Genomic DNA, 27,262 nt, shown 5'->3' with positions numbered 1-27,262 from the left:
AATTTGAGGATAAAGTCTCTCTACCATTTAACGAAGTGAATGTGACATCTCATTTGAGAAGACTGACCTTCCATCCACAGAAGGGTGGAAGACAGATTGCCTTAGATGTACCTTGACAGATGTGAGGGCCAGACCCTGTTGCTTAAGATGGAGCAGTATTCCAGCACAGCTGGAGGGATGACTGAGTTGGTGAGAGACCTCGTTGAGAAGACTACACCAAGGAATGCTTCCATTTGGCTAGGTAAGTAGCTCTAGTGGACAGTGCCTAGCAAGATCTGGCGAACTTGCTCTGAACAGACCTATTCCTCCAGGTTCAACCATGGAGCATCCACGTGGTCAGGTGAAGGGCCCTGAGGTCGGGTGGAGTAAACTGCCGTGGCCTTGCGAGACCAGATCCAGGTGGGGTGGGAGCAACAGCAGCGGTGCTACTGACAGGTCCAGCAGCATGCTGAACCAATGTTGTCACAGCCACACAGGAGCTATAAGGATAACTCTTGCCTTTTCTCGCTTGACTTTCAGAAGGACCCTGTGTACTAGAACTGGAGAAAATGCATACAATAGGACCTCTGTCCATAGAAGCAAGAAGGCATCTGAGAACCTGGGCTGTGATCAGTAAGGAGAAAAAACTGACATTTTTTGTTCTGCCTGGTTGCAAAGAGGCCTACCTGGGGAGACTCTCCACCTCTGGAAGATGGATCTCGTCACCTCTGAGTGAAGGAACCATTCATGATGAGAGGAAAAAGACCTACTGAGGTGATCTGCGAAGGTATTCCAGGCTCCTGGAAGATGGCAAGCCTTGAGGTGAATTGAGTGTTTCATACAGAAGTCCCACAGACCAACAGCCTCCTGGCAAAGGGTAAAGAAGCATGCACCTCTCTGTTGATGTAAACCATGGCTGCCATGTTGTCCATAAGCAGTCGCACAACTTTGTCCGTGATCTGGGAAAGGAACACTTGGCAAGCTAAGCGGACCACTCTGAGCTCTGACATTTATGCGTAAGGAGAGCTCTTCCAGGAACCATAGGCCCTGAGTCCTGAGGTGAGCTCCTCAACCTAGATCGTATGCATCTGAAATGAAAGATACTGAAGGCTAGGGGAGGGGTTTGTAACAAGGAAAGGCCTGCAGCCACTGATTGGGGATCCTTCACCAGTCAAGGGAGATGAGGACTGGGGCGGGAACTGTAAGCACCGGGCCAAGCAAGCATGCAGGGGTCTGAGGTGCGGCCTTGTGTACCGTACCATGTAGGTGCACACAGCCATGTGTCCCAAAAGTTTGAGGGAAAACGGGGCTGTCGTTATGGTGTGGGCCTTAACCTTGGATATCAGAGCCGATATTGCCTGGAATTGAACTTCTGGAAGGAAGGCTCTGCCCTAGGTCAAATCTAGTACTGCTTTGATTAACTCTGTTCTCTGGATGGGAATGAGAGTTGACTTTTGCTGGTTTAACAGCAGGCCCAGTACACTGAAGGTGGCTTGGACCAGGCTGATGCTGCTCTTCAGTTGAGCCTCTGAATAGCCCTTGATCAGCCAGTTGTCGGGGTACAGTTAAGCTCTGACACCTTGCCTTCTGAAGACGGCCACTACCACCACCACTCTGTGAAAACCTGAGAGACTGCTGACAGACCACAGGGGAGGACAGTGAATTGGTAATCGGTTTGGTTTACGATAAATCTGAGGAACCTCCTGTGGCCTTGGAAGATGGTGTCATAAACAGATAGCTAAGGGTTAATGTCTCTTTCACCTGAAGCACCTGACCAGAGGACCAATCAGAAAACCGGATTTTTTCAACTCTGGGTGGAGGGAAGTTAGTGTCTGAGTCTTTTGTCTGCCTGCCTGCTTTCTCTGAGCTTTGGAGAAGCAGTTTCTACTTTCTAGTCTTCTGTTTCTAAGTGTAAGGACAAAGAGATCAGATAGTAAGTTATATGGTTTCTTTTCTTTGGTATTTGCATGAATATAAGTGCTGGAGTGCTTTGATTTGTATTCTTTTTGAATAAGGCTGTTTATTCAATATTCTTTTAAGCAATTGACCCTGTATTATATCATCTAAATACAGAGAGAACATTTGTATGTATTTTTCTTTCTTTTTATATAAAGCTTTCTTTTAAGACCTGTTGGAGTTTTTCTTTACTTTAGGGAAATTGAGTCTGTACTCACCAGGGAATTGGTGGGAGGAAGAAATCAAGGGGAGATCTGTGTGTTGGATTGCTAGCCTGATTTTGCATTCCCTCTGGGGGAATAGGAAAGTACTTTTTGTTTCCAGGATTGGGAACAGAGAGGGGGAATCACTCTGTTTGGATTCACAGAGCTTGTGTCTGTGTATCTCTCCAGGAGCACCTGGAGGGGGGAAGGGAAAAAAGGATTATTTCCCTCTGTTTTGAGACTCAAGGGATTTGGGTCTTGGGGTCCCCAGGGAAGGTTTTTCAGGGGGACCAGAGTGCCCCAAAACACTCTAATTTTTTGGGTGGTGGCAGCAGGTACCAGGTCCAAGCTGGTAACTAAGCTTGGAGGTTTTCATGCTAACCCCCATATTTTGGACGCTAAGGTCCAAATCTGGGACTAAGGTTATGATATGGTGTAGCAGCGGGTGGGATATAGACAGAATCCAGAAGCCAGTAGGAATATTATATTTTTCTTTTCTCTGCTAAGGGCTTTTTAGCAGAGAGAAACAGTTGGTTTTAAAAAGGGAACCAGAGAGAATTTTTTTTTCTGCTCTCTCTGGCAGTTTGTGGCTTGCATGTTAAGCAAGAAGCCATTACCAGACTGTTAAGGGTCTTTTGTCATGCAATAGCCCTCCCATTAGGAGGCAAGTTCCAGCACTATATGAATGCAAATAAAGTGGTTTTTCAGGTTTACTTAACATTGAAAATTAGCTAAAGGCACTGTTGCTAGGCAGACTTCAGGAGGCAACAGAACCTGCAGTTCAGAAGATAAACACCGGAGGGCACCCCAACACAAGAAAACAGGAATCATGACTTCTAAGGCAAAAATTGAGGCCGAAGAGCAAATCAAAGAAGCTGAACACAGGCGACAACTGGAAATAAAACAAAAAGAGATGGAGATGAAAGAAAGAGAAGAACAAATCAAACAGGCAGCACACAAAAGAAAACTAGAAGAAGAAGAGTTCGCCCACCGAAGGAAACAAGAAGAAGAAGAGTTGGCCCACCGCCGAGAAATGGAAAAACAACAAAAAGAGAATGAAGAGAAGGAAAAACAGAGAAAACATGAACTGGAGTTGGCAAAAGCTGGGCTGCATGTGCCAGCCAACCCTAACAACCCGGCGCCAATTATTGCTCCACAGCACAGGAAATTTCCCACCTACAAGGCAGGTGATGACACCGAGGCCTTCTTGGAAAATTTTGAAAGAGCCTGTCTTGGGTACAGCATTCCCGAAGACCAGTACATGGTAGAATTGAGGTCACAGCTCAGTGGACCTTTAGCAGAGGTGGCAGCTGAAATGCCTAAGCAGCAAATGAATGACTATAAACTTTTTCAAACCAAGGCCAGATACAGGATGGGGATAACCCCAGATCATGCCCGTCGGCGCTTCAGAACCCAAAAGTGGAAACCAGAGGTGTCATTTCCCAAACACGCCTACTACATTGCAAAAAACTATGAGGCCTGGATAACAGGAAACAACATTCAAACCTTGGAAGAACTGCACCTCCTCATACAAATGGAGCAGTTCTTGAATGGTGTTCCTGAAGACATCACACGGTACATACAAGATGGAAATCCCAAAGATATCGCTGAGGCAGGGGAGATTGGAGCCAAATGGATGGAACTGGCAGAAAGCAAGAAAGCTACTGTCAAGGGGAACGATTACCCCAGGGGGCACACAGACCATAAACCCTACAACCGAGGACAGCCAAAGACCCCACATACAACCCAAGTCAAGCCACAGACGCCCTACTCTTCCACCTCACCAGTCTCCAGTAACTCACCTCGGCCCACTGACCCATCAGATGGAAGATGCTTTAAGTGTAATGAACTGGGACATATCAAGGCCAACTGTCCAAAGAACACCATGCGAGTGCAATTCATTACACCACCATCACCCCAAAGATCCCCAGGCCCGGATGCCTCTCAAATACCCTTGGAGCGAAGGGAAAATTTGAGAGTGGGCGGAAAGAAGGTTACTGCGTGGAGAGACACGGGGGCACAAGTGTCAGCTATCCACCAATCCTTCGTTGACCCCAAATTCATCAACCCAAAGGCCAAAGTTACAATTTACCCCTTCATGTCACAAGCTGTAGACTTGCCTACAGCTCAACTGCCTGTCCAGTACAAAGGCTGGTCAGGAATGTGGACTTTTGCAGTCTATGACAATTATCCTATCCCCATGCTACTGGGGGAAGACTTGGCCAACCAGGTGAGGCGGGCCAAGAGAGTGGGAATGGTTACACGTAGCCAAACCAGGCAAGCTTCCAGACCCATTCCTGATCCTGAACCGTCCACAGAGGCCCCGTCTGTGTTACCAGAGACCCAGACAGAGGTAGTGGACCCGGATTCCATGCCTACCACTAAAACAGCCACAGCATCTCCAGTCCCAGGCCCAGAACTGGAACAGCAACCAGCACCAGCAAGTGCAACCACATCTTCAAACTCAACGCCAGAGGGCGCCAGCGAGCCAGAACTGGCAGAAGCACAAGACAGCCATACCCAAAAGGCTCAGCCAGAGCCTGAAATAACCTCAGGTGCACCAGCGGAGAGCGGTTCACCAGCAACGGAAACAACCCCATCACCTACATCGCTTCCAGAGGGACCAAGCCCAAGTCCACAGTCTGAGGAAGAACTGGTGACCCCAGCCTCAAGGGAACAGTTCCAGGCTGAGCAGGAAGCGGATGACAGCCTTCAGAAAGCTTGGGCGGCGGCATGGAGCACCCCACCGCCTCTCAGCTCTTCTAATCGATCCCGGTTTGTTATAAACCAAGGACTTTTATACAAGGAAATTCTTTCTGGTGGACACCGTGAAGAATGGCAGCCGCAAAAACAGTTGGTGGTTCCAACTAAGTACCGGGGGAAGCTCTTAAGCTTAGCCCATGATCATCCCAGTGGCCATGCTGGGGTGAACAGAACCAAGGACCGGTTGGGGAAGTCCTTCCACTGGGAGGGGATGGGCAAGGACGTTGCCAAGTATGTCCGGTCTTGTGAGGTATGCCAAAGAGTGGGTAAGCCTCAAGACCAGGTCAAGGCCCCTCTCCAGCCACTCCCCATAATTGAGGTCCCATTTCAGCGAGTAGCTGTGGATATTCTGGGCCCTTTCCCAAAAAAAGACGCCCAGAGGAAAGCAGTACGTACTGACTTTAGTGGACTTTGCTACCCGATGGCCAGAAGCAGTAGCTCTAGGCAACACCAGGGCTAACACTGTCTGCCTGGCCTTAACAGACATCTTTGCCAGGGTAGGTTGGCCCTGCGACATCCTTACAGATTCAGGGTCTAATTTCCTGGCAGGGACCATGGAAAAAACTGTGGGAAACTCATGGGGTGAATCACTTGGTTGCCACCCCATACCACCATCAAACCAATGGCCTGGTGGAAAGGTTCAATGGAACTTTGGGGGCCATGATACGAAAATTCATCAACGAATTCTCCAATAATTGGGACCTAGTGTTGCAGCAGTTGCTGTTTGCCTACAGGGCTGTACCACATCCCAGTTTAGGGTTTTCACCATTTGAACTTGTGTATGGTCACGAGGTTAAGGGGCCATTACAGTTGGTGAAGCAGCAATAGGAGGGGTTTACGCCTTCTCCAGGAACTAACATTCTGGACTTTGTAAGCAACCTACAAAGCACCCTCCGACACTCTTTAGCCCTTGCTAGAGAGAACCTAAAGGATGCTCAAGAAGAGCAAAAGGCCTGGTATGACAGACATGCCAGAGAACGTTCCTTCAAGGTAGGAGACCAGGTTATGGTCTTGAAGGCGCAACAGGCCCATAAGATGGAAGCATCATGGGAAGGGCCCTTCACGGTCCAAGAGCGCCTGGGAGCTGTAAACTACCTCATAGCATTTCCCAATTCCTCACTAAAGCCTAAAGTGTACCATGTTAATTCTCTCAAGCCTTTCTATTCCAGAGACTTACAGGTTTGTCAGTTTACAGTCCAGGGAGATGATGCTGAGTGGCCTGACAGTGTCTACTACGACGGGAAAAAAAGACGGTGGCGTGGAAGAGGTGAACCTCTCCACCACCCTGGAACGTCTGCAGCGGCAACAAATCAAGGAGCTGTGCACTAGCTTCGCCCCATTGTTCTCAGCCACCCCAGGACGGACTGAACGGGCATACCACTCCATTGATACAGGTAATGCTCACCCAATCAGAACCCCACCCTACCAAGTGTCTCCTCATGCCCAAGCTGCTATAGAACGGGAGATCCAGAACATGCTACAGATGGGTATAATCCGCCCATCTACCAGTGCATGGGCATCTCCAGTGGTTCTGGTACCCAAACCAGATGGGGAAATACGCTTTTGCGTGGACTACCGTAAGCTAAATGCGGTAACTCGTCCGGACAACTATCCAATGCCACGCACCGATGAGCTATTGGAGAAGTTGGGACGTGCCCAGTTCATCTCTACAATAGACTTAACCAAGGGGTACTGGCAAGTACCGCTAGATGAACCTGCCAAGGAGAGGTCAGCATTCGTCACCCATGCGGGGGTGTATGAATTCAATGTCCTTCCTTTCGGCCTTCGAAATGCACCCGCCACCTTCCAGAGGCTGGTAGATGGTCCACTAGCTGGACTGGGAAAATTTGCAGTTGCCTACCTTGATGATGTGGCCATTTTTTCAGACTCCTGGCCCGAACACCTACTACACCTGGAAAAGGTCTTTGAGCGCATCAGGCAGGCCGGACTAACTGTTAAGGCCAAAAAGTGTCAAATAGGCCAAAACAGAGTGACTTACCTGGGGCACCAGGTGGGTCGAGGAACCATAAACCCCCTACAGGCCAAGGTGGATGCTATCCAAAAGTGGCCTGTCCCAAGGTCAAAAAAACAGGTCCAATCCTTCTTAGGCTTGGCCGGATACTACAGGCGATTTGTACCACACTACAGCCAAATCGCTGCCCCACTGACCGACCTGACCAAAAAGACCCAGCCAAATGCAGTTAAGTGGACTGATGAGTGTCAAAAGGCCTTTACCCAACTTAAGGCAACGCTCATGTCTGACCCTGTGCTCAGGGCCCCGGATTTTGACAAGCCATTCCTAGTAACCACAGATGCATCTGAGCGTGGTATAGGAGCAGTGCTCATGCAGCAAGCAACAGATCACAACTTCCATCCTGTCGTGTTTCTCAGCAAAAAACTGTCTGAGAGGGAAAGTCACTGGTCAGTCAGTGAAAAGGAATGCTATGCCATTGTGTATGCCCTGGAAAAGCTACGCCCATATGTTTGGGGACGGCGGTTCCAACTACAAACTGACCATGCTGCACTAAAGTGGCTTCATACTGCCAAGGGGAACAACAAGAAACTTCTTCGTTGGAGTTTAGCTCTCCAAGATTTTGATTTTGAAATTCAACACATCACAGGAGCTTCTAACAAAGTTGCTGATGCTCTCTCCCGTGAGAGTTTCCCAGAATTCAGTAGTTAAAAAGTTTTCTTAAAATGTAGAAGTCTGTTAGTTATATACTTAGTAGTATATGTAAAGGTGCATGTGTTGTATTAATCTGTTTATTTTCAAGTTCTAGAAGGAAATCGCCGCCAGTGAGCTTCCCCACTGTCTGCAATTTGGGGGGCGTGTCATAAACAGATAGCTAAGGGTTAATGTCTCTTTCACCTGAAGCACCTGACCAGAGGACCAATCAGAAAACCGGATTTTTTCAACTCTTGGTGGAGGGAAGTTAGTGTCTGAGTCTTTTGTCTGCCTGCCTGCTTTCTCTGAGCTTTGGAGAAGCAGTTTCTACTTTCTAGTCTTCTGTTTCTAAGTGTAAGGACAAAGAGATCAGATAGTAAGTTATATGGTTTCTTTTCTTTGGTATTTGCATGAATATAAGTGCTGGAGTGCTTTGATTTGTATTCTTTTTGAATAAGGCTGTTTATTCAATATTCTTTTAAGCAATTGACCCTGTATTATATCATCTAAATACAGAGAGAACATTTGTATGTATTTTTCTTTCTTTTTATATAAAGCTTTCTTTTAAGACCTGTTGGAGTTTTTCTTTACTTCAGGGAAATTGAGTCTGTACTCACCAGGGAATTGGTGGGAGGAAGAAATCAAGGGGAGATCTGTGTGTTGGATTGCTAGCCTGATTTTGCATTCCCTCTGGGGGAATAGGAAAGTACTTTTTGTTTCCAGGATTGGGAACAGAGAGGGGGAATCACTCTGTTTGGATTCACAGAGCTTGTGTCTGTGTATCTCTCCAGGAGCACCTGGAGGGGGGAAGGGAAAAAGGATTATTTCCCTCTGTTTTGAGACTCAAGGGATTTGGGTCTTGGGGTCCCCAGGGAAGGTTTTTCAGGGGGACCAGAGTGCCCCAAAACACTCTAATTTTTTGGGTGGTGGCAGCAGGTACCAGGTCCAAGCTGGTAACTAAGCTTGGAGGTTTTCATGCTAACCCCCATATTTTGGACGCTAAGGTCCAAGTCTGGGACTAAGGTTATGAATTGGTAATCGGTTTGGTTTACGATAAATCTGAGGAACCTCCTGTGGCCTTGGAAGATGGAAATGTGAAAATAGGCATCTTTCAAGTTGAGGGCAGCATACCAGTCCCCTGGATCCAATGAGGGAATAATGGAGGCCAGGGAGACCATGCGGAACTTCAGTTTCTTGAGATAACTGTTGTGGCGATGCAGGTCCAGGATGGGTTGAAGACCCCCTTTGGCTTTCAGGATTAGGAAATATTAGGAGTAAAAACCCTTTCCTCTTAAGTTCTGATGCACCTTTTCCACAGCCCCTACGTGCAGGAGGGCTTAGACCTCTTGTGCTAGAAGTTGCTTTTGAGAAGGATGAAGGGTGGTGGTGGAAGAAAACTATAGGGTGTAATCTTCCTCCACCGTACTCAGCATCCAGTGGCCTCAGATGATGAGGGATCATGCCAGGCTGAAGTGGCAGAGTCAGTCTGAAAACAAAAAGGGGGCAGAATCCGATGCAGGAACTGATATAATGCTCTCAGGCGTACCTTCAAAAGTTTTGGTTTGGGCCACTTGGGTATCTGTGTGACCCTGGTAGGAAGTTGAGATAGAGTGGGCAGTTGTCTATGCTTCTAACTCCTGCACTGTTTCTTGAACAGGTCCTGTAGAGGCAGTGGAGCCAAGACGCGGGCCGGTTGCTGGGGCTAAGGACTGAGTCCTTCTGAGGAGGCCAATGGGGTGGGGGAGGGGCGGTATTCCGTCACTTCTGCCAGTTGATGACGAGGGTCCAGGGATCAGTGCCAGATCAGGTAAGTCCTCATCAATGACATGAGGGCCGGTTGGCTCTGGTTAGTACCGAAGACCCTGGAGCCGGGTATAAGCTCGGGGCCCCATATGCTCCATTCTGCTTCACACACTCATTGGGAGCAGTGGTTGACCCACTGGGATTGGCAGACCTGGGAGTGTCAATAGGTCCCTTCCTGGCTGCAGCAAAGGCCTCTGGGGTGGAAGGCACTGCTGTCCCGCTAACGCCACAATGACTTCCAGGTGCCAGGAGGTGGTCCCGCACTGGACTCAACAGCACCTGCGACATGAGCAAGCACTCGAGGAAGAACTGGTTAGTTAAATTTAATCTTCAGAAAGAGTGTTATAATTTTGTTTTACCTTTAACCATTTGTCTCCAATATTCTCACTCTTTATCACTTGAATCTCTGTTCTTTGATGATAAACTCATTCTTGTTTTCACTACAGATATAGCTAAGTGCTGTACGTTAAGTACGGTAATCCTGAGTTGAATCTTACAAGCTGGGACATACTATTCCCGTGAGTACAGCAGATCTAAAAGCTTTGTGACTGTTTGGTGGATCATGGGCTGAGCACTCCAGAGGGACACTTGGAGGACTCGGGGGTCGGTGACTGTCTATCGCTAACCTCTATAAAAAAAGCAAAGCCTGAAGCTACTGGGGCCATACATTTTGTAAATACTCGCGGGGCCAAAGAGAGGCCAAAGTGTAGCACCGGGAATTGGAAGTGACACTGGCTCACCATAAAATGGAGGAATTTTCTGTGTCCTTGGAAGATGGAAATATGAAAGTAAGTGATTTTCAAAGTCGAGAGCAGTGTACCAGTCTCCAGGATCCAGGGAGAGGATGATGGAGGCCAGAGAAACCATGTGGAACTTCAACTTGAGACATTTTTGAGTTGCTGCAAGTTGGAATGGGTCTTAGGCCCTCTTTTGCCTTCAGGACTAGGAAATAACAGGAGTTGAATCCTTTCCCTTTCATGTCCCGAGGGATCTCCTCCACTGCCCCCAGCTGCAGGAGGCTGCCTACCTTCTGAATGAGGAGTTTCACATGAGAAGCACCCCAAAGAGGGAACGGAGTCGGGGGTGGTGATGGCCGAGAATTGGAGGGTGTATCCCACCGATAAAATTTCTAGCACCCAGCGATCCGAGATAACCTGTGACCAGGCCGAACAGTAGGGACAAAGACAGCTGAGGAAAGAATGAAGTGAATCCAGGAAGTTGACTAGGGCATCGCTCTCGAGTGCACCCTCAAAACGCATGCTTCTGGCCTCCATGATGTTTCACCGGTCCAGATTGTGCAGGTAAACAGGAGGAGGAAGGGTGGCGACAACAAACTCCTGTCCTTATTCCTTCTCCTTGCAGACTTTTGTCGAGACTGTCAAGGCCTTAGTGGCGGGGACATCTGGAACTGTTTAGTCACCAACCGAGGCGTATGCAATCCCAGTAAGCCTGAGTGTCCTTCAACCTGTGGAGATCATATCCCTCTGGGAAATCATGGATCAAAGACTGCATCTCCTGGGACAGGCCTGCGGACTGAAGTCAGGAACAGCGCCTCATGGCCATCGCTGAGGTGACCACTCTGGCTGCTGAATTGGCCACATCCCATACCATCTGGAGGGAACACCGAGCTGCAATAGTACCCTCCTTAACAAGGGCCCCGAATTTTTGGGCCGCATTGTGGGGCATGGAATCCTTGAACTCACGGAGGGAGTCCCATTAGTTGAAGTTATATCTCCCCAAAAGAGCCTGGTGGTTTGCGACTCTGAACTGGAGACTGGCCGTGGAATAAATTTTCCTTCCGAAAAGATCCAGTCTCTTGGCCTCCTTATTTTGGGTGGTGAAACTAGATTGTCCTTGCTTATCTTTCTTGTTGGCCGCAGAAACTACCAACGACCTTGGGGGCAGGTGAGCATACAAGTATTCAAACCCCTTGGCTGGGACAAAATACCTCTTTTCAACCCTCTTGGAGGTGGGTGGAATTGAGGACGGGGTTTGCCAGAGGGTTTTGGCAATCTTTAGAATCCCTTCGTGCATGTGCGAGGGTAGATGCAGAGTATCAGAGGGGTAGCCGTGTTAGTCTGGATCTGTAAAAGCAGCAAAGAATCCTGTGGCACCTTATAGACTAACAGACGTTTTGGAGCATAAGCTTTCGTGGGTGAATACCCACTTCTTCAGATGCATGTGGTGGAAATATCCAGGGGCAGGTATATATATGCTAGCAAGCAAGCGAGAGATAACGAGGTCAGTTCAATCAGGGAGGATGAGGCCCTGTTCTAGTAGTTGAGGTGTGAAAACCAAGAGAGGAGAAACTGGTTCTGTAGTTGGCAAGCCATTCACAGTCTTAGTTCAATCCTGAGCTGATGGTGTCAAATTTGCAGATGAACTGAAGCTCAGCAGTTTCTCTTTGAAGTCTGGTCCTGAAGTTTTTTTGCTGCAGGATGGCCACCTTAAGGTCTGCTATAGTGTGGCCAGGGAGGTTGAAGTGCTCTCTTACAGGTTTTTGTATATTGCCATTCCTAATGTCTGATTTGTGTCCATTTATCCTTTTCCGTAGAGACTGTCCAGTTTGGCCGATGTACATAGCAGAGGGGCATTGCTGGCATATGATGGCGTATATTACATTGGTGGATGTGCAGGTGAACGAACCAGTGATGGTGTGGCTGATCTGGTTAGGTCCTGTGATGGTGTCGCTGCTGTAGATATGTGGGCAGAGTTGGCATCGAGGTTTGTTGCATGGATTGGTTCCTGAGCTAGAGTTATTGTGGTGCGGTGTGCAGTTACTGGTGAGAATATGTTTCAGGTTGGCAGGTTGTCTGTGGGCAAGGACTGGCCTGCCACCCAAGGCCTGTGAAAGTGTGGGATCATTGTCCAGGATGGGTTGTAGATCCTTGATGATGCGTTGGAGGGGTTTTAGCTGGGGGCTGTATGTGATGGCCAGTGGAGTCCTGTTGGTTTCTTTCTTGGGTTTGTCTTGCAGTAGGAGGCTTCTGGTTCATTCACCTGCACATCCACCAATGTAATATACGCCATCATATGCCAGCAATGCCCCTCTGCTATGTACATCGGCCAAACTGGACAGTCTCTACGGAAAAGGATAAATGGACACAAATCAGACATTAGGAATGGCAATATACAAAAACCTGTAGGAGAGCACTTCAACCTCCCTGGCTACACTATAGCAGACCTTAAGGTGGCCATTCTGCAGCAAAAAAACTTCAGGACCAGACTTCAAAAGAGAAACTGCTGAGCTTCAGTTCATCTGCAAATTTGACACCATCAGCTCAGGATTGAACAAAGACTGTGAATGGCTTGCCAACTACAGAACCAGTTTCTCCTCTCTTGGTTTTCACACTAGAACAGGGCCTCATCCTCCCTGATTGAACTGACCTCGTTATCTCTCGCTTGCTTGCTAGCATATATATACCTGCCTCTGGATATTTCCACCACATGCATCTGAAGAAGTGGGTATTCACCCACGAAAGCTTATGCTCCAAAACATCTGTTAGTCTATAAGGTGCCACAGGATTCTTTGCTGGTAGATGCAGAGAGCACAATAAACAAAGTGTCTGATTGTGCCATCTCTTCCACCCCTAGGCCTAAGTTAGTGGCCACCCTTTGGAGCAGGACTTGGTGCTCCTTAAAATTGTCCAGTGGACTAATGCGAGAGGGCCCTACTGTAGCCTCATCTGTAGAGGATGAGGATGATAGGACCACTGAGGGAGGGTCCAGGGCATCATCCCCCAGGGTGAAAGGAGGTCTTGGGGTGGGTACCTGCCCTTCCAGTGCCATTGGTGCGACCTGATGCTTGACTGATGCAGTAACCAACAACTGATGCGAAGGGAGCATCGGCATAACCAGCATCTCCCAGGCATTCAGTAAGGCCATTGTGCTGGCCACTGACCCTGCTGCCAGGACGGCATCACAGGCTTGGACGCAGCCTCAGAAGCTCAGTCGCGATGGTGCTGTCTCAGTGAGAGGCTGAACTTCCCTGCCACAACACCCCCAAGAGCCTAGATCATGATGTGAGTGGAAAGCTGAAGATCCTCAGCTTATGGTCATGAACAGGTACCTCTACTGCCCTGACAGAGAAGCAAGGGGCAGGAAGTTGGGTGCAACAACCACTAAGTCACCTGGCCCTCTGAGCCCCCTATGACGGGCTCACTAAAGATAGGCATCCAACTATGTGCTATTTTTTTCAGCATTTTTAACATACTAAAATTTTAGTACATATATATCTAAAACAATCAATTCACTAACAACGTAAAAGTCCTAAACTGAAGATCTGGTTTCATGAGTTCCTTGAAGTACAGACCTGGAAGTGTGGACTGGACACACATTTGGCTAGCTGTCTGAAAAGAGGCTCCATAACCTTTACGAATTCAGATGGTTCAATGACATCTAAAATTTCCTCTAGTTCATTTAAAAACATGACTTCTTTTGGACTGTGAGTCTTTGGCCAGTATTTCAGCAGTGCCATCACCACCTGTAAAAAGAAAGTTTGCAAGAAAAAATTAATACACAATTTTCAGAGCAACATTTTAAATATTTGACTTCCATTTTTGCACTAACATGGATTTCTTACAGGAATTGTCATTGTAAACAAGTACTTTTGTTACTGTATTAATGAAGTATAAGAAATCTGGTTACTTACCTTGTACAGTACCTGGAGTTCTTTGAGATGTTTGATCCCTATGTGTATTCCACTCAAGATGCACATGTGTGCCATGAGCTTGAGACCATAAGTTTTTTTTCGCTAGCAGTATCTATTTGTCCACGGCTACACCCTTATCCTCCTCATGCTCCAAAATTAGGATTTAAGGGGCGGTCTAGACTGCCTCTCTAATTCCTTCGCTACTGCAAATAAGCTTAGGATAACAATCCAAAACAGAAGGGAGGGAGGGCAGGAACTGCACACCTTGAAGAACTCCAGTTACTGTATAAACACTTTCTTTGTTGAGTGGTGGTCCTTATATGTATTCCACTCGAGGTGACTCACAAGAAGGGTGTGAGGACCCTGCCGTATTACAGATTGGAACCATTCTGCTACGAAGCTTGTACCAGGGTATGCACTGAGCGCCACATTGCCTCTCTACAGAAGTCCATAACAGGGACATCTCGAAGTGGAGTGGAACCTAGGGCAGAGGGAGGGACTAAGTTCCCCGACAGCCTTACCAGAAAGACTAGAGGGAAGACCCCAAACACAAGGGGACAGAAAGATCATCAGGTCTGGACCAGGGTTGCCGACTTGGTATGAGGTCCTGGGACTACTTGGTAAAAACTCTGGCTTACCCTGAAACAGGTGAGACTGAAGGTGACCCAGCCTGAGAACTAAGTCACATGGCAAAAGAGGGAGTTACTTATATGTAAATGGACGTTCTTTGAGATGAGTGGTCTCTACCTATACACTACAGTGGGTTATGCACACGCACCATGTACCCAGAGTTTGAGAATTTAAAAATAGTGTCTAGTCTATGCATGCACTCTGGCTTGCCTCATGCCTCCGACCGAGGAAATAAAGGGCAAGGCATACTGACCGACCACCTCTTCAGTTCCTTCTCCAGTTCGAATCAGACAAGATTCAAAGCAGAGGGTGGGTAGTGCAATACAGATTGGGACCACACATCTTGAAGAACCTCCAGTTACAAGTAGTAACCTCCTCTTCTTCTTTGAGTAATGGTCCCTATTGTAGCCCACTGTGGATGACTGACAACAGTACATAAGTAGGAGAAAGGCAAAAGGATGAGGACAGCAGGGTTGAACAGAGAACTGTCAATCCAAAGGAGGCATCAGCAGCTGAGTCCTGTACCAGGACTTGCAAACATGTGGATGGAGCTCCACATGGCTCCAGGAGGGGTATGTCCTGAAGAGACACTACATTTGTTGCTTGAGCTCTAGTGGAATGAGCTCGTATCTCTGTAGGGGGAGGGCGGTTCAAGAGCTGACAGAGTAGAATGCAACCAGATATCCATTTGGAAATTCTTTCGGTGGAGATGGCATGCCCACTGATTGTCTCTGCTAGAGTGACAAACAGTCTCTGGGACTTCCTGACTGGTTTTGATCTCTGCAGGTAAAAGGCCAAGGCTCATCAAACATCGAGAGAGTGGAGTCTACATTTTTCTGCAGATGCGTGCAATATGGAGAAGAATAAAGGTAAGTGAATAGATTGGTTAAGGTGAAATTCCAAAACCACTTTAGGGATAAATTTGAGGCAAAGGTATAAAGCAACTATCTTTGTGGAACAGAGTGTATGGAGGGTGTGCCATCACTGCTCTGAGTTCACTAACCCTCCTCGCCAATGTGATGGTTACAAGGAAGGCGACCTTCATGGAGAGGAGAAACATGGGGCAAGTAGCAAAAGGGGAATCTGGTCAGTACCAAAAGAACAAGATTCATGTCCCCTTGGGGCACAATCTTTTGAGGCATGGGAAAGTTCTTATCAGGCCTTTCCAGAGTCAATTGCTAGCGAGTGTGAAAATAAAGTAGCCTTCAGTAGGTGGATGGAATGCACTGATCGCCACTAAGCGGACTGGCAAGGAGCTGAGGGAGAGACCTGATGTCTTCAAAAGATAGGATAGTCTAGAATGAGTGGAATATCCATAGCTTCTGGTGGAATGCCTCTTTGTTGCGGTCCAGGATGAGAAGCATTTCCATTTAGCTAGGTACCATTTCCTAGTCTATCGCAGAAGATATCTCACATGGCTGAAGAGCATGCATGTTTTAGGTATGATGCGGATTGGGGTGTTTGATCCTCCCATTGCACTGGGTCAGGAGCTTGGGGAACTAGAATAGTCAGGGCCAGAAAGGGGTGATTAGGATGACGGTCACCCTGTTCTGCCAGAACTTGCGTAGCACTCATGGCAGAAGCGGCAGCGGAGGGAACGCATAGTTGAACTGATCTGACCAGGAAAGGAGAGCATCACCCTGGAAATGGCAGCCTACGGCTCCTCTGGAGCAACACGTGATGCACTTGTTGGCCTTGGAAGTGAACAGATCTCTTGTTGGGGTTCTCCATCATGTGAAAATGTCACGCAGCACCATGTCATGAAGTTCCCACTTGTGGTCAATTGTAAAATGTTTGCTGAGGGAATCTGAGAGTGCATTCTGCGTACCTGGAAGGTAGGCTGCAGATAGGGTGATCTGTTTGCTGAGGCACCAGTTCCAGAGATTGACTGCTTCTGCACACAAAGGCAGATCTTGCTCCCTTGCCTGCTGGTGTAAAAGACCACTGTAGTGTTGTCTGACATTATCAAGATGTGGTGAAAGCGAGCGAATGGAAGAAAGGATTTGCAACCTTCCTTACTGCCCACAATTCCAGGACACTGATGTGCAAGATGTCCAGGCTCCTTGTGCTGTGCGGTTGCCCATATAGGCTTCCCAGCCTAGCAGGGAAACGTTCATAATGATTGTCTTGGCCATTGAAAAGGGGAGAAAGAGAGCCCCCACGCATGTGAGATAAGGATCTGTCCATCACAGAAGGAAGGACAGTATCTTGGCAGGAACTGTCCGTGTGAGATTCATGGAATGACAGCTTGAAGAGTGAACTGAATGTAGTCATACTCAAAGGTGGAGTCTTGCAAATGGAGTGACATGTGCACAAAGCCATGTGGCCAAGTAGGGACAGACATGTTTTGACTATTACCCAAGGGTTGCTCGCAATGTGAGCTATAATATCGTTCGTGGTCTGGAAATTGTGAGCAAGTTTGCCCCCATGGTGATAGAGTTCAAGGTTGCCCCAATGAAGTCCAAAGATTTCATGGGAATAATACCAGACTTTTCAATGTTTACACTGACTCCCTAGTGAGGAAAAGAGGTGGAGCATCATAGATGTCGACGTATAGGCTTTTTGGTGAGATTTGGTGGTGAAGAGCCAGTTGTCGAGGTATGGGAAAGTGAGGAGGCCATGACATCTGATGTGAGCTGCTACCACTGAAAATACCTTGGTAAAGACTATGGGGGTGGTAGCTATTCTGAAGGATAGTACTGGAAATGGTCAGAGCCCACCATAAATCTGAGAAATTGTCTGTGGGCAGGAGCCATGACCACATGCCATTCTTTCTAAAAATTGAATTATTGCTGCCTACATGACTGTGAAATTTGAGTATGCGAATGAAATGGTTGAGGTGGTGGAGGTCAAGGATTGGTTTCCACCCAGCCTTCTTCTTGGATATGAGGAAGGAAGTCAAATAAAACTGTAACCTAATACTGTGGAGAAACACACTCTATTGCTCCTTGCTGCTCTAAGGAGTTCAACCTCCTGAGCGAGAATACTGTCATGACAGTGGTCCCCAAAGGAGGTTGGGAAGAGAAGTTTTGGATGAGGTAGCGCTGCAAACTCAATCATATAGCCAGCACCCACATGTCCATCGTTATCACGCTCCAGGTGTTGAAAAAGAGTGCTAAGTGATCCCCAGAGCACTGGAGTCAGGAAGTGTTGGGCTCAGTGAATCATGGCTCTCAAGCTTGGATCAAAAATATTACAGGGTTACAGGGTGGGATTGGTATGTTGAGGCCAGTATGGAAGGAACATGGAAGCAGGACTTTTGAATCTTTTACCTTTTATGAGGTGGTTTGTAGGGTCTCTGATGGTAGAAGCGTTCAGCTCTATACCTTGATGGGGTTAACTGGTGATGTAACTTCCTTTTAAGAGAAGGTGTGTATACACTCAGTGATTGACGGGTAGCCCAAGAGCCCTTCAGGGTGTATAGGGACTCATCTGTGTACTGACTGAAGAGGTGAGGTTTATTGAAGGGGAGGACTTCAAATGGTATTCTGGGCTCCCTGGAGAACATTGAAGCACAGAGCCAGGACTCCCTTTGCATAAGAATGGTGGTAGCCATGACTCTGAGGCTGCCTTGACTGCAGATTGGAGGGTGATTCTGGTTATTAACTTTCCTTCCTCTATTAGAGCTTGGAAATGAGAATGATCCTGCTGTGGGAGGCTGTTGATAAATTCCTCAAATTTAGCACGGTTCAGGAAATCATATTTAGCCAATAGTGCCTGATAGTTGGCTATCGTGAACTGAAAACTGGAGGACAAGAAAACCTTCCTCCCCAGTAGATTTACATGTTTATCCTCCTTGACTGCAGGAGTAGATCTGGGATGTTGTTGCCTGGACCTTTTTGAAGTAGCCTGAACCACCACCGAATTGGGAGCTGGGTGAGAGAATAAGAATTCTGAACCCTTAGCCAGGACATATCATCATCTCTGTCCTTTATGTGGTAGATGCAGGTAGCAAGGGTGTGCCACATTGTTCTAGCCAGCTCCACTATGGCTTCATTTACAGGGAGGGCTATTCTTATAGGTCTAGAGGTGTGGAAGATGTCAAAGAGCTTGTGCTGGAGTCCCCTGTAGCCTAATCTAACCATTAAAGATACTAACAGCTACTAAAACTACTAAATCTATAAAAGTTATTAAAAACTATTAAAACTATGAAGTATTTAATCAATATTGTTTTTCAGAACATCAAAGCTGAGGATACTAAAGGTTTCGACCTGGACCATGAAGCTGTGAGAAGGAGACCTGAAGAGGTGGTTGGTTCACCCTGTCCTTTATCGCCGTAGTCAAAGGCACAGGGCAAGCAAGGGCACATGTGCGGACCAACAGATACTACTTTCAAATTCTCTGACTCCGGGCGTATGATGCACACGTGTAAACCACAGTGGAAAACAACAGGGACCATCGCTCAAGGAAGAAGGGGACCACCACCAGACCAGGGTCAGCAGAACTAATGAGAAAAAACCCTGCAACACTGCACCTAGCCACAAGGTGGCATAGCAGTTGGCAAGTCATTTTGCCACATGAGGGGGAGGGAGAGGACGAGGGGGTCCTGACAGGCTGGGGTCAAACTACAGACTCATTGAACAATCAATCAGGAATCTCCTAAAACTGCACTCTTGTGGATTGATAGTCTTGGTAGGACAGACAGACAGATATTACACTTGGAAGGGGTATGAGCTTTCCTGGGGCAAAACAAGCAAGCATCATGGTCGCTGCTTACCAGGAAGACCCGGGAGCAGACCATGCAGATCTTGAATTCTGAGATCTTGTGCATCCCATACAGTGGTGAGGGGGCACCTCACGCCCCTGGACCCTAAAACTAACTCTAAACTATCAAACTTATTTAAGAACAGGTAAAACTATTTATACTAGACAATGCTAGATAAAGCTATGGACACTGAAGGGTTAGGGTTCAGACTATGGGTGGTAGAAAGGTACTGGACTAGCAGTCATTCCACACATCCCCTAATAACCTTGGTTCAGAGCACAAGGACGACAAAGGTGCAGGCATGAACTGACAGACACTGCTAGTGAAAAATCTTATGGTCTCAGGCACATAAACCATATGTACACATTGAGTGGACTACAAATAGAGACCATCGCTTGAAGAACCACCAAAGGATTCTTGTCCCAAACAATCAGTGATCAGACATGTTGCTGCGTCATGGAAATTACTATTCGCAGACTAACACTTGTTACTCAGCTGTGAAGGTTAAAAAGTGCTACTCCAAACATGAACAGTTACAGACATTTAAAAGAATAGTGTGAAAGTCATCATCAAAGGGTAAAGTAAGTAATTCTGATGCCAAACAATCATTAACACACCCATGAGCTGGAAATTTCTGTCTGTGCAACACTAACATAATGCTGGCTCCAATCTTTGCTTTTTTGTTGCTTTCATACCTAGGACCTGATCCTGAAAACCCTTACTCATGCGATTCCAAGATGAGGCCTCTAAATTGTAAGATGTTATTTTTGGATAAAAGACATAAGACGTTCACAGTTAACTGCTGTGAATATATATGTGACTTTTCAATGCCAAAACTGATAAAACTACATTATCATCACCACCATATCATATCTTCCTTTCATCATACTCATCAAAGGTTTAGGCAGGCCATAAAACATGTAAGATAAAACCATAAATTTGGAAAATACTGGGTTTTTTGGGGAAGATTATACACAAAGACTGAATTTTTAATACTTATTGAATTGTTGTGACATCAATTATATCAGCTCTTGTAACAGTTACAGGCACCTTCTAAAACTTGAGTCTCAAAGAATAGGAACGATGGCTTTCTGCGTGTGTTGCTTCAGTTAGGAATGACACAGGGCAGTTTGCTCAAGCCTTTTTGATGAAGAATTATGCATTCTAGTGATTTTGATCACTAAATAATGAGATGAATGCTTTTATTATGGATGAAGATATTTTTCTGATGTTTCTGTCTCCAATCATCAATAAAGAGGCACAGTTCAGATTTTTTCAGTCTGTGGCAGTGTGTCAATGAATAATGTATTAAGTTTGGTGTCAGAAATTATTTTCTAAATATTAGCTAAGGGTTTTCATGTTATTAGATGTTTGTTTTCAACTAATGTGCAATTATACATGACTGGAATAGCATTCCTCAACGTCAAATGTTAGATAATTTCCTTGGGAATTTCCACTTCTTTTTTTTAAATAAGTAATAAATTTCTACATTTGTATTTTGTAATTTAATATAAAAAAAGCATGGCAAAGTATGTTAGGTGGAAGGAGAGGAGCAACACAATTTTTTTGCCTGTGTGACAGAGAATAGGGTAGCAGCTGAGCCAGCACTCTGGTCACTGCAACTCTAATTAATTCTAGAGCAGACCTTATTAAGAAGAGCTGTGCCTAACTGGTGGGCTGAGGAGAAATAAGAGACTAACTAGGCCATCAGACCGATGATACAAAAGGCGCAGGAAAGAAGTGGGAAAAGAGGGAAGGAGAACGAGAAAGGGAGAGAAATCGTTCTCCCCTGCTTGCCTCAGGTGCAGAGGGCTCTCCAAGACTGTAAGGGGTGAGACTATATAGTGCTTAAGGGTGGTGGAAAATAATATTGTGTTTTATCAGCAAAAAGGTCTGAAAGCTGTTTGTGGACTTCAACGGAGGCAGGATTGAGTGGGCCCTGCCACAGGATAGCACCCTAGAAACAACTACTCCTTTGCCACCCTCAATCTGGGAGTGGGATGGCATCACCACTTTGGTGCTTCTGTGCCAATGCATTATTTTCAGCTGTTGATCAATGAATCTGCACTGAGGAACTGAAACATTGACAGGGATCATGCAGCAACACAGCTTCCTGTAATTTATCAATCTACAGATATCAATGACAAACACACCTGTGCCTCATTTAAAAACTTGCTTTCTTTCCCTTCTGCCCTTTATTTCATTCTGCATATTTTGACCTTTTTCTAACAATAGAAATATTAAATTTGCTGTTTATCTTCTCCACTTATCTTTTTCTCATCAGATTTCTCTTCTCTGCCAGCCCCTATTCTTCTCTAAGTTTATTGCTTCTTCACTATATTATATTTTGCCATTTTGCATTGCATTTAGTTTTATCAGTATATATTTTAACTTCATTTCTTCACAAGGTTCTTTTTACCCTGTGCATATATTCTGTCTCTCTCCCCTTCCCTTTCACCATCACAGTCCTCTCTCCTCTCCCTTCTATCTTTAGTTTTCCTCTCCAGTTCCTGCTGCAGTTAGATAATAGTAGCAAATACTAAGTGGAAGTATTCTGCATAAGGATGCAGATGCCCAATACTTCTCTCCTGGGAAATATCCCATAAATTAAAACCTCCTATTTGTAAATATTAAGAAAACCATTTGTGCATGGGGAAAATAATTTTTGACAAATTCTAACAAATCATTTTTGACAAACATCTTTAAGCCTGTACTTACCAAAGTATCAGAAAATATTCATACTAAATTTTAAGAATAAAAATTTGCCAACAAGTTGTTTATTTCAAGCAAAAGTTAACAAGAGGGTAAACCTGTTTTGAGCCGAACCTAGCAGCTGAGCCAAATTGCCTGAAGATTTTTTTTAGTGTGGTTAAATATTCACTAGAGAGATAGTGTATGCACCATAGATTGTTAGTATTACATAAAATTGGGACATTACTATTAGTGTGGATGGAGTAATATCTTTTCAAAATTAACATACATAACAGAAAAAACAGGTGTTTTTGTACTGTACAATGAGTAAAAAACAAAAACAGTTACCCACCTTTTGTAACTGTTCCTTGAGATGTGTTGCTCATGTCCATTCTATTGTAGGTGTGCGGGCACCCACATGTGCGGTTGGAGACTTTTGCCTTACTGGTAACTGTAGGGCCGACTATGGTGCCCCCGGAGTGACACACACATGCCGTGGTATATTAGGCACTGCTGGCACTGCACCTTCTCCGTTCCTTCTTGCCGACAACTCCAACAGAGGGACAGGAGGGCAGGTAATGGAATGGACATGAGCAACATCTCAAAGAACAGCCATTACAAAAGGTGGGTAAATGTTTTTTCTTCTCCAAGTGCAGACATGTCGATTCCACTGTAGGTGACTCAAGCAGAATCCACGGAGGTGGGCTTGGAGTTCACAAGATTGCAGACTGGAGTACTTCTCTGCTGAAACCAGCATCTTGAGTGTGCTGGGTCAGCACATAGTGCAAAGGAAAGATGTGGATGGACAACCAGGTCACGGCACGGCAAATTTCCAAGATCGGCACCTGAGCAAGGAAGGCAGCTGATAACACCTGTGCCCTAGTCAAGTGAGCTGTCATGATTGCTGGCAGGGGCACTTTCACCAGCTCATAGCAGTAGCGGATGCAGGCCATGATCCAGGATGAAATTCTCTGGGTGGATGCTAGACAACCCTTCATTCTGTCAGCAACAGCAACAAACAATTGCATAGACTTATGGAACAGCTTTGTTCTATCTTTGTAGAAGGCCAGCGCCCATCTGACGTCCAAGGTATGCAGCCTGTATTCCTCATCCGTGGTATGAGGCTTTTGACAAGGGCCCAGTAGATATATGTCTTGACCAGCATGGAACTGTGACACGACCTTGGACAGAAAAGCTAGGTGTGGATGCAGCTGGACCTTGTCCTTATAGAAGGTACCTAGAAGGTATAATGAGATTCCAATGCGAGTGCCCTGATCTCGGACATCCTATGCGCTGAAGTTATGGTGACCAAAAAAGATACCTTCCAGGAGAGAAGCAGGAGGGTGCAGGAAGCCAAGGGCTCAAAGAGCGACTCCATGAGCCTCAACAACATAAGATTCAGGTCCCAAGGAGGGACCAGGTCCCAGACACGTGGGTAAAGGCACTCCAGACATTTCAGGAACCGTGCCTTCAAACAGAGGGCAGAAGGTCAAAATGGCTGCCAGGTGTACCTTGACCAAAGATAGCAACAGATCCTGGAGCTTAAGGTGCAGCAAATAGACCTGGATGTCTTGCAGTGGGGCCTCTTCTGGATGAATGCAGCAATCCAAGGTCCAACACCGGAACCGTTTCCACTTTGCCACATAGGTAGCCCTGGTGGAGAGTTTTCTGATGCCCTGCAGGACCTGCTGGACCCCAGCAGAACATCGCTGTTCTTCCCCACTTAGCCACGCAGTACCCAGGCCATCAAGTGCAGCTCCACAATGTTTGGAAGCAGTAGATTGCTGTGGTTCTGGGACAGCAGATCTGGTCGAAGAGGTGGGGTGACTGCCGAAAGGCTCAGCAGCATGCCAAACCAGTGTTGACGAGGCCATGATGGGGCTATGAGGATGACTATCGCTTTGTCTTGCTTTACCTTTAGCAAGATCGTGTGGATTAACGGTATCAGCGGGAAGGCGTATAGCAGCGCTCCCAACCATGGGATCAGGAAGACGTCCGACAGGGAGCCCTTGTCCCTACACTGCAGAGAACAAAAACACATGGCACTTTCTGTTCTGCCTGGACGTGAACAGGTCCACCTGGGAGGTTCCCCACCTGTGGAAAACTAGGCTGATCATCTCCGGATGGAGTGATCATTCGTGGCAAGATGGGAAAGTCCTGCTGAGGTGATCTGCCAGGACATTCTTGGTTCCAGGCAGGTGGGCAGCTACTGAACAAATGGCGTGCAGCACACAAAAGTCCCAGAGGCTGAGCGCTTCCTGACAAAGGGCTGAAGACCTGGTGCCGCCCTTCCTGTTGATGTAATACATTACGACAGTAGTATCTGTCAGGACCTACACCTGATTGCCTTCCAGGTGGGGCAAGAAAGCCTGGCAGGCCAGATGAACCGCTCTGAGATCCTTGACTTTGATATGAAGGTCTAGGTCATGTTGCAGCTAGTGGCCCTGGGTGTTTGAGTTCACCCAGATGGGCTCAACAACCTAGATCTGACGCATCTGAGACTATGGTGAGCAACAGATAGGATCGCAAAGGGGACTCCTTGCAGTACCGACTTGGGGTCCCGCCACCAGTCCAGAGATGAGAGAATATGGCTTGGCACCGTGACCACTTGGTCCAGGGGGTGCCTGCTGGGAATGTAGGCTGAGGCCAGCCACAGTTGCAGAGGCTTTAGATGAATCAGGGCATGGTTAACCATGTATGTTCATGCGGCCATGTGGCCTATAAGTCACAGGAACATGTGGGCTGTGGTGAGCGGTTGGCTCTTGAGGGAGATCAAGTCAATCATGCCTGAAAACGTGCTTCCATCAGGAAGGCCCTGGCCTGCGTAGAGTCGAGAACCGCTCCAATAAACTCTATGCGTTGGACCGATGTTAATGTGCATTTTTCTGTATTTATTAAGAGGCCCAGGTCGCTGCAGGTGGGGCAAACCAAATCGAGGCTCCTTTGCACCTGGTCTGGAGACCGGCCCTTGATGAGGCAGTTGTCAAGATACAGGAAGATCTGGCCTCTCAATGCCTCAGGTAGGCTGCCACCGGCACCACGCATTTCGTGAACACCCTAGGGCCCAGGACAGGCCAAGCCAAAGGGTAGTGCCATGAACTGGAAGTGGCATCCAGACACTATGAAATGCAAGAAACACCTGTGTCCTGGGAATATGGAGACATGAAAGTAAGTGTCCTTTAATTTGAGAGCGACATATCGGTAACCCAGATCCAGGGAAGGGACGATGGAGGTCAGGGAGACCATGCAAAACTTCAACTTCTTGAGAGACTTGTAGAGGCCCCACAGGCCTAGAATGGGTCTGAGGCCCCCTTTCACTTTCAGGTTTAGGAAGTAGCGGAAGTAGAATTCTCTTCCTTCCATGTGCCAAGGAACCTCTTCCACAGTCCTCTAGCTTAGGAGCTTCTCAACTTCCTGAACTAGGAGTTGCTTACGAGAAGGGTCCCTAAAGAGGGACGGGGAAGTGGGGGGGTTGGAGAGAGGGGCAGCCAGAAATTGCAGGGTGTAGCCCCGAGTCTCTATGTCCCGGACCCAGCAGCCTGACGTAATTCACACCAGGCTGAGTGGCAGGGAAAAAGGTGGTTGAGGAAAAGATGGGAAGGATCTGGGCAGTTGACTGATGAGTCATTCCTGAGTACACCCTCAAAATGAGAGCTTTTGCCCCCCCCCCGGTGCTTCTCTGGGCCAGGCTGCATAGGAGACCAGGACGACAGAGCGGTGGTGGCTAAACCCGATGTCTAGTTTCCTTGCAGGCCCTTGCTGAGGATGCCACCGTTGAGTTGGCGGAAAACGCCGTAATAGCTGTCTCGATGCCTGAGGAGTGTGCATCCCCAGAAAGCAGAGGGTCACGCGCATGTCCTACAGGCCGTGCAGACGCGCATCCGTTTGGTTGGAGAACAGGCTGTCACCGTCAACTGGGAGGTCCTGAGTAGAGGCCTGCATCTCCTGGAGGCAGGAACTGCACTGCATGACCACCGGCAAAGCGACCACCCGGGCAGCTGACTCATCCATGTCCCAAGCCATCTGGAGGAAGCTCCGAGCCGCTGCAGTCCCCTCCTCCCTCCACCAGAATCGCAAACTCCTGGACCATCTCCTTGGACATGGAGTCCTTGAACTTGAGGAGAGAGTCCCACAAGTTAAAGTTATAGTGACCCCAAAAGGTTCTGGTGGTTCGCCACCAGAAACTAGAGGCTGGTCGTAGAATAAATTTTGTGACCAAACAAATCCAACCTCTTGGCCTCTTTATTTTTAGGGATGGAACTGGTGGGCCAATGTGACCAATGATCCCGGTAGCAGGTGGGCGTACAAGTGATCAAACCCTTTTGCAGGGATGAAATACTTCTTTTCTGCCCTCTTAGAGGTGGGCAGGATGGAGGACGGGGTTTACCAGATGGTTTTGGCAATGTTCAGGGCCCCCTAGTGTACTGAGAGCACGATGCAGGCTGGGGTGGATGCTGAGAGAATATTAAACAATTTGTCCATCTGCTCCTCTATCTCCTCCACCTTGAGGCCCAGGTTGGAAGCGACCCTGCAGAGCAGTGCCTGAGGCTCCCTATCATCTAGCTCATCTGGCTTAATGGGCCTGCCACCGCCTTATCCAGAGAAGAGGAGAATGACTGGACGACCAGGACAGGTCTGGCAACGTCCTCACACATTGGAGATGGTGACCTTGGGGTGGGTACCGGCTTCTCACCTGCGGCAGCTGCTGGAGCGTCCTGCACTGAACCCAGTGCCGTGGAGTCCAACTTTGGCATGTCTGACGTGGTGACCAAAGGTTGGCAGGAGTGGGACAACAGTATGACGGAACGCCTCAGCCATTCCAGTAAGGCCATTGGGTCAGCCACTGGCCCTGCTGCTGGGTCAGAACCAATGCCACGGACGCACCCTCTGGAGCCCAGTCACGATGCTATCTGGGTGAGGGGCTGAACTGCACTTTCTGAGCTGTAGAAGTCGTTACCCTCTGGTGACCAAGGTGGGGTTGTGGAGGCTTAAGTCTGGTGGCTTAGTGTTGCTGCCAGTGAACAGTCCGACCGGTGCTGGGAGTAGGGCAAGTGGTGCTGCGTCGAGGAGCGACCAGGTGGTCTTGGCGATGGTGACAGACATCGCGATGAAGACCAGTGCCAGGGAGATCACCGACACCTAGCTGAGATCCAGCATGAAGTCAGAGATCGGGAGCATTGCGCCAGAGACCTGGGCTGACGCAGAGACCAAGAACA

The 27,262-nt window shown here is 47.4% G+C and overlaps 1 protein-coding gene and 1 long non-coding RNA gene across 3 annotated transcripts in view; one reads left to right on the top strand and one right to left on the bottom strand.

Moving 5' to 3' along the window:
* The window catches only part of PPP2R5C (protein phosphatase 2 regulatory subunit B'gamma), a 192,396-nt gene that overhangs the window by 24,869 nt on the left and 140,265 nt on the right, over positions 1-27,262 (bottom strand). Inside the window, 1 exon segment of the mRNA XM_050954154.1 lies at positions 13,682-13,852. Coding sequence (XP_050810111.1) covers positions 13,682-13,852 — 171 coding nt within the window.
* LOC127051657 (uncharacterized) lies at positions 523-21,539 on the top strand. 2 transcript variants are annotated; one of them, XR_007774566.1, is made up of 5 exons: positions 523-1,038; positions 9,612-9,681; positions 9,816-11,274; positions 15,437-15,519; positions 18,829-21,539. It is a non-coding gene; the product is annotated as an uncharacterized LOC127051657 (long non-coding RNA). The 2 variants fall into 2 exon arrangements; XR_007774565.1 differs by lacking the exon at positions 523-1,038 and having other exon boundaries at positions 8,607-9,681.

Source organism: Gopherus flavomarginatus, chromosome 5, assembly GCF_025201925.1.
Source record: "Gopherus flavomarginatus isolate rGopFla2 chromosome 5, rGopFla2.mat.asm, whole genome shotgun sequence".
Taxonomy (NCBI): Eukaryota; Metazoa; Chordata; order Testudines; family Testudinidae; genus Gopherus; species Gopherus flavomarginatus.
Note: the sequence above shows the minus strand (reverse complement) of the source record. Positions and strands in the feature narration are given on the sequence as shown.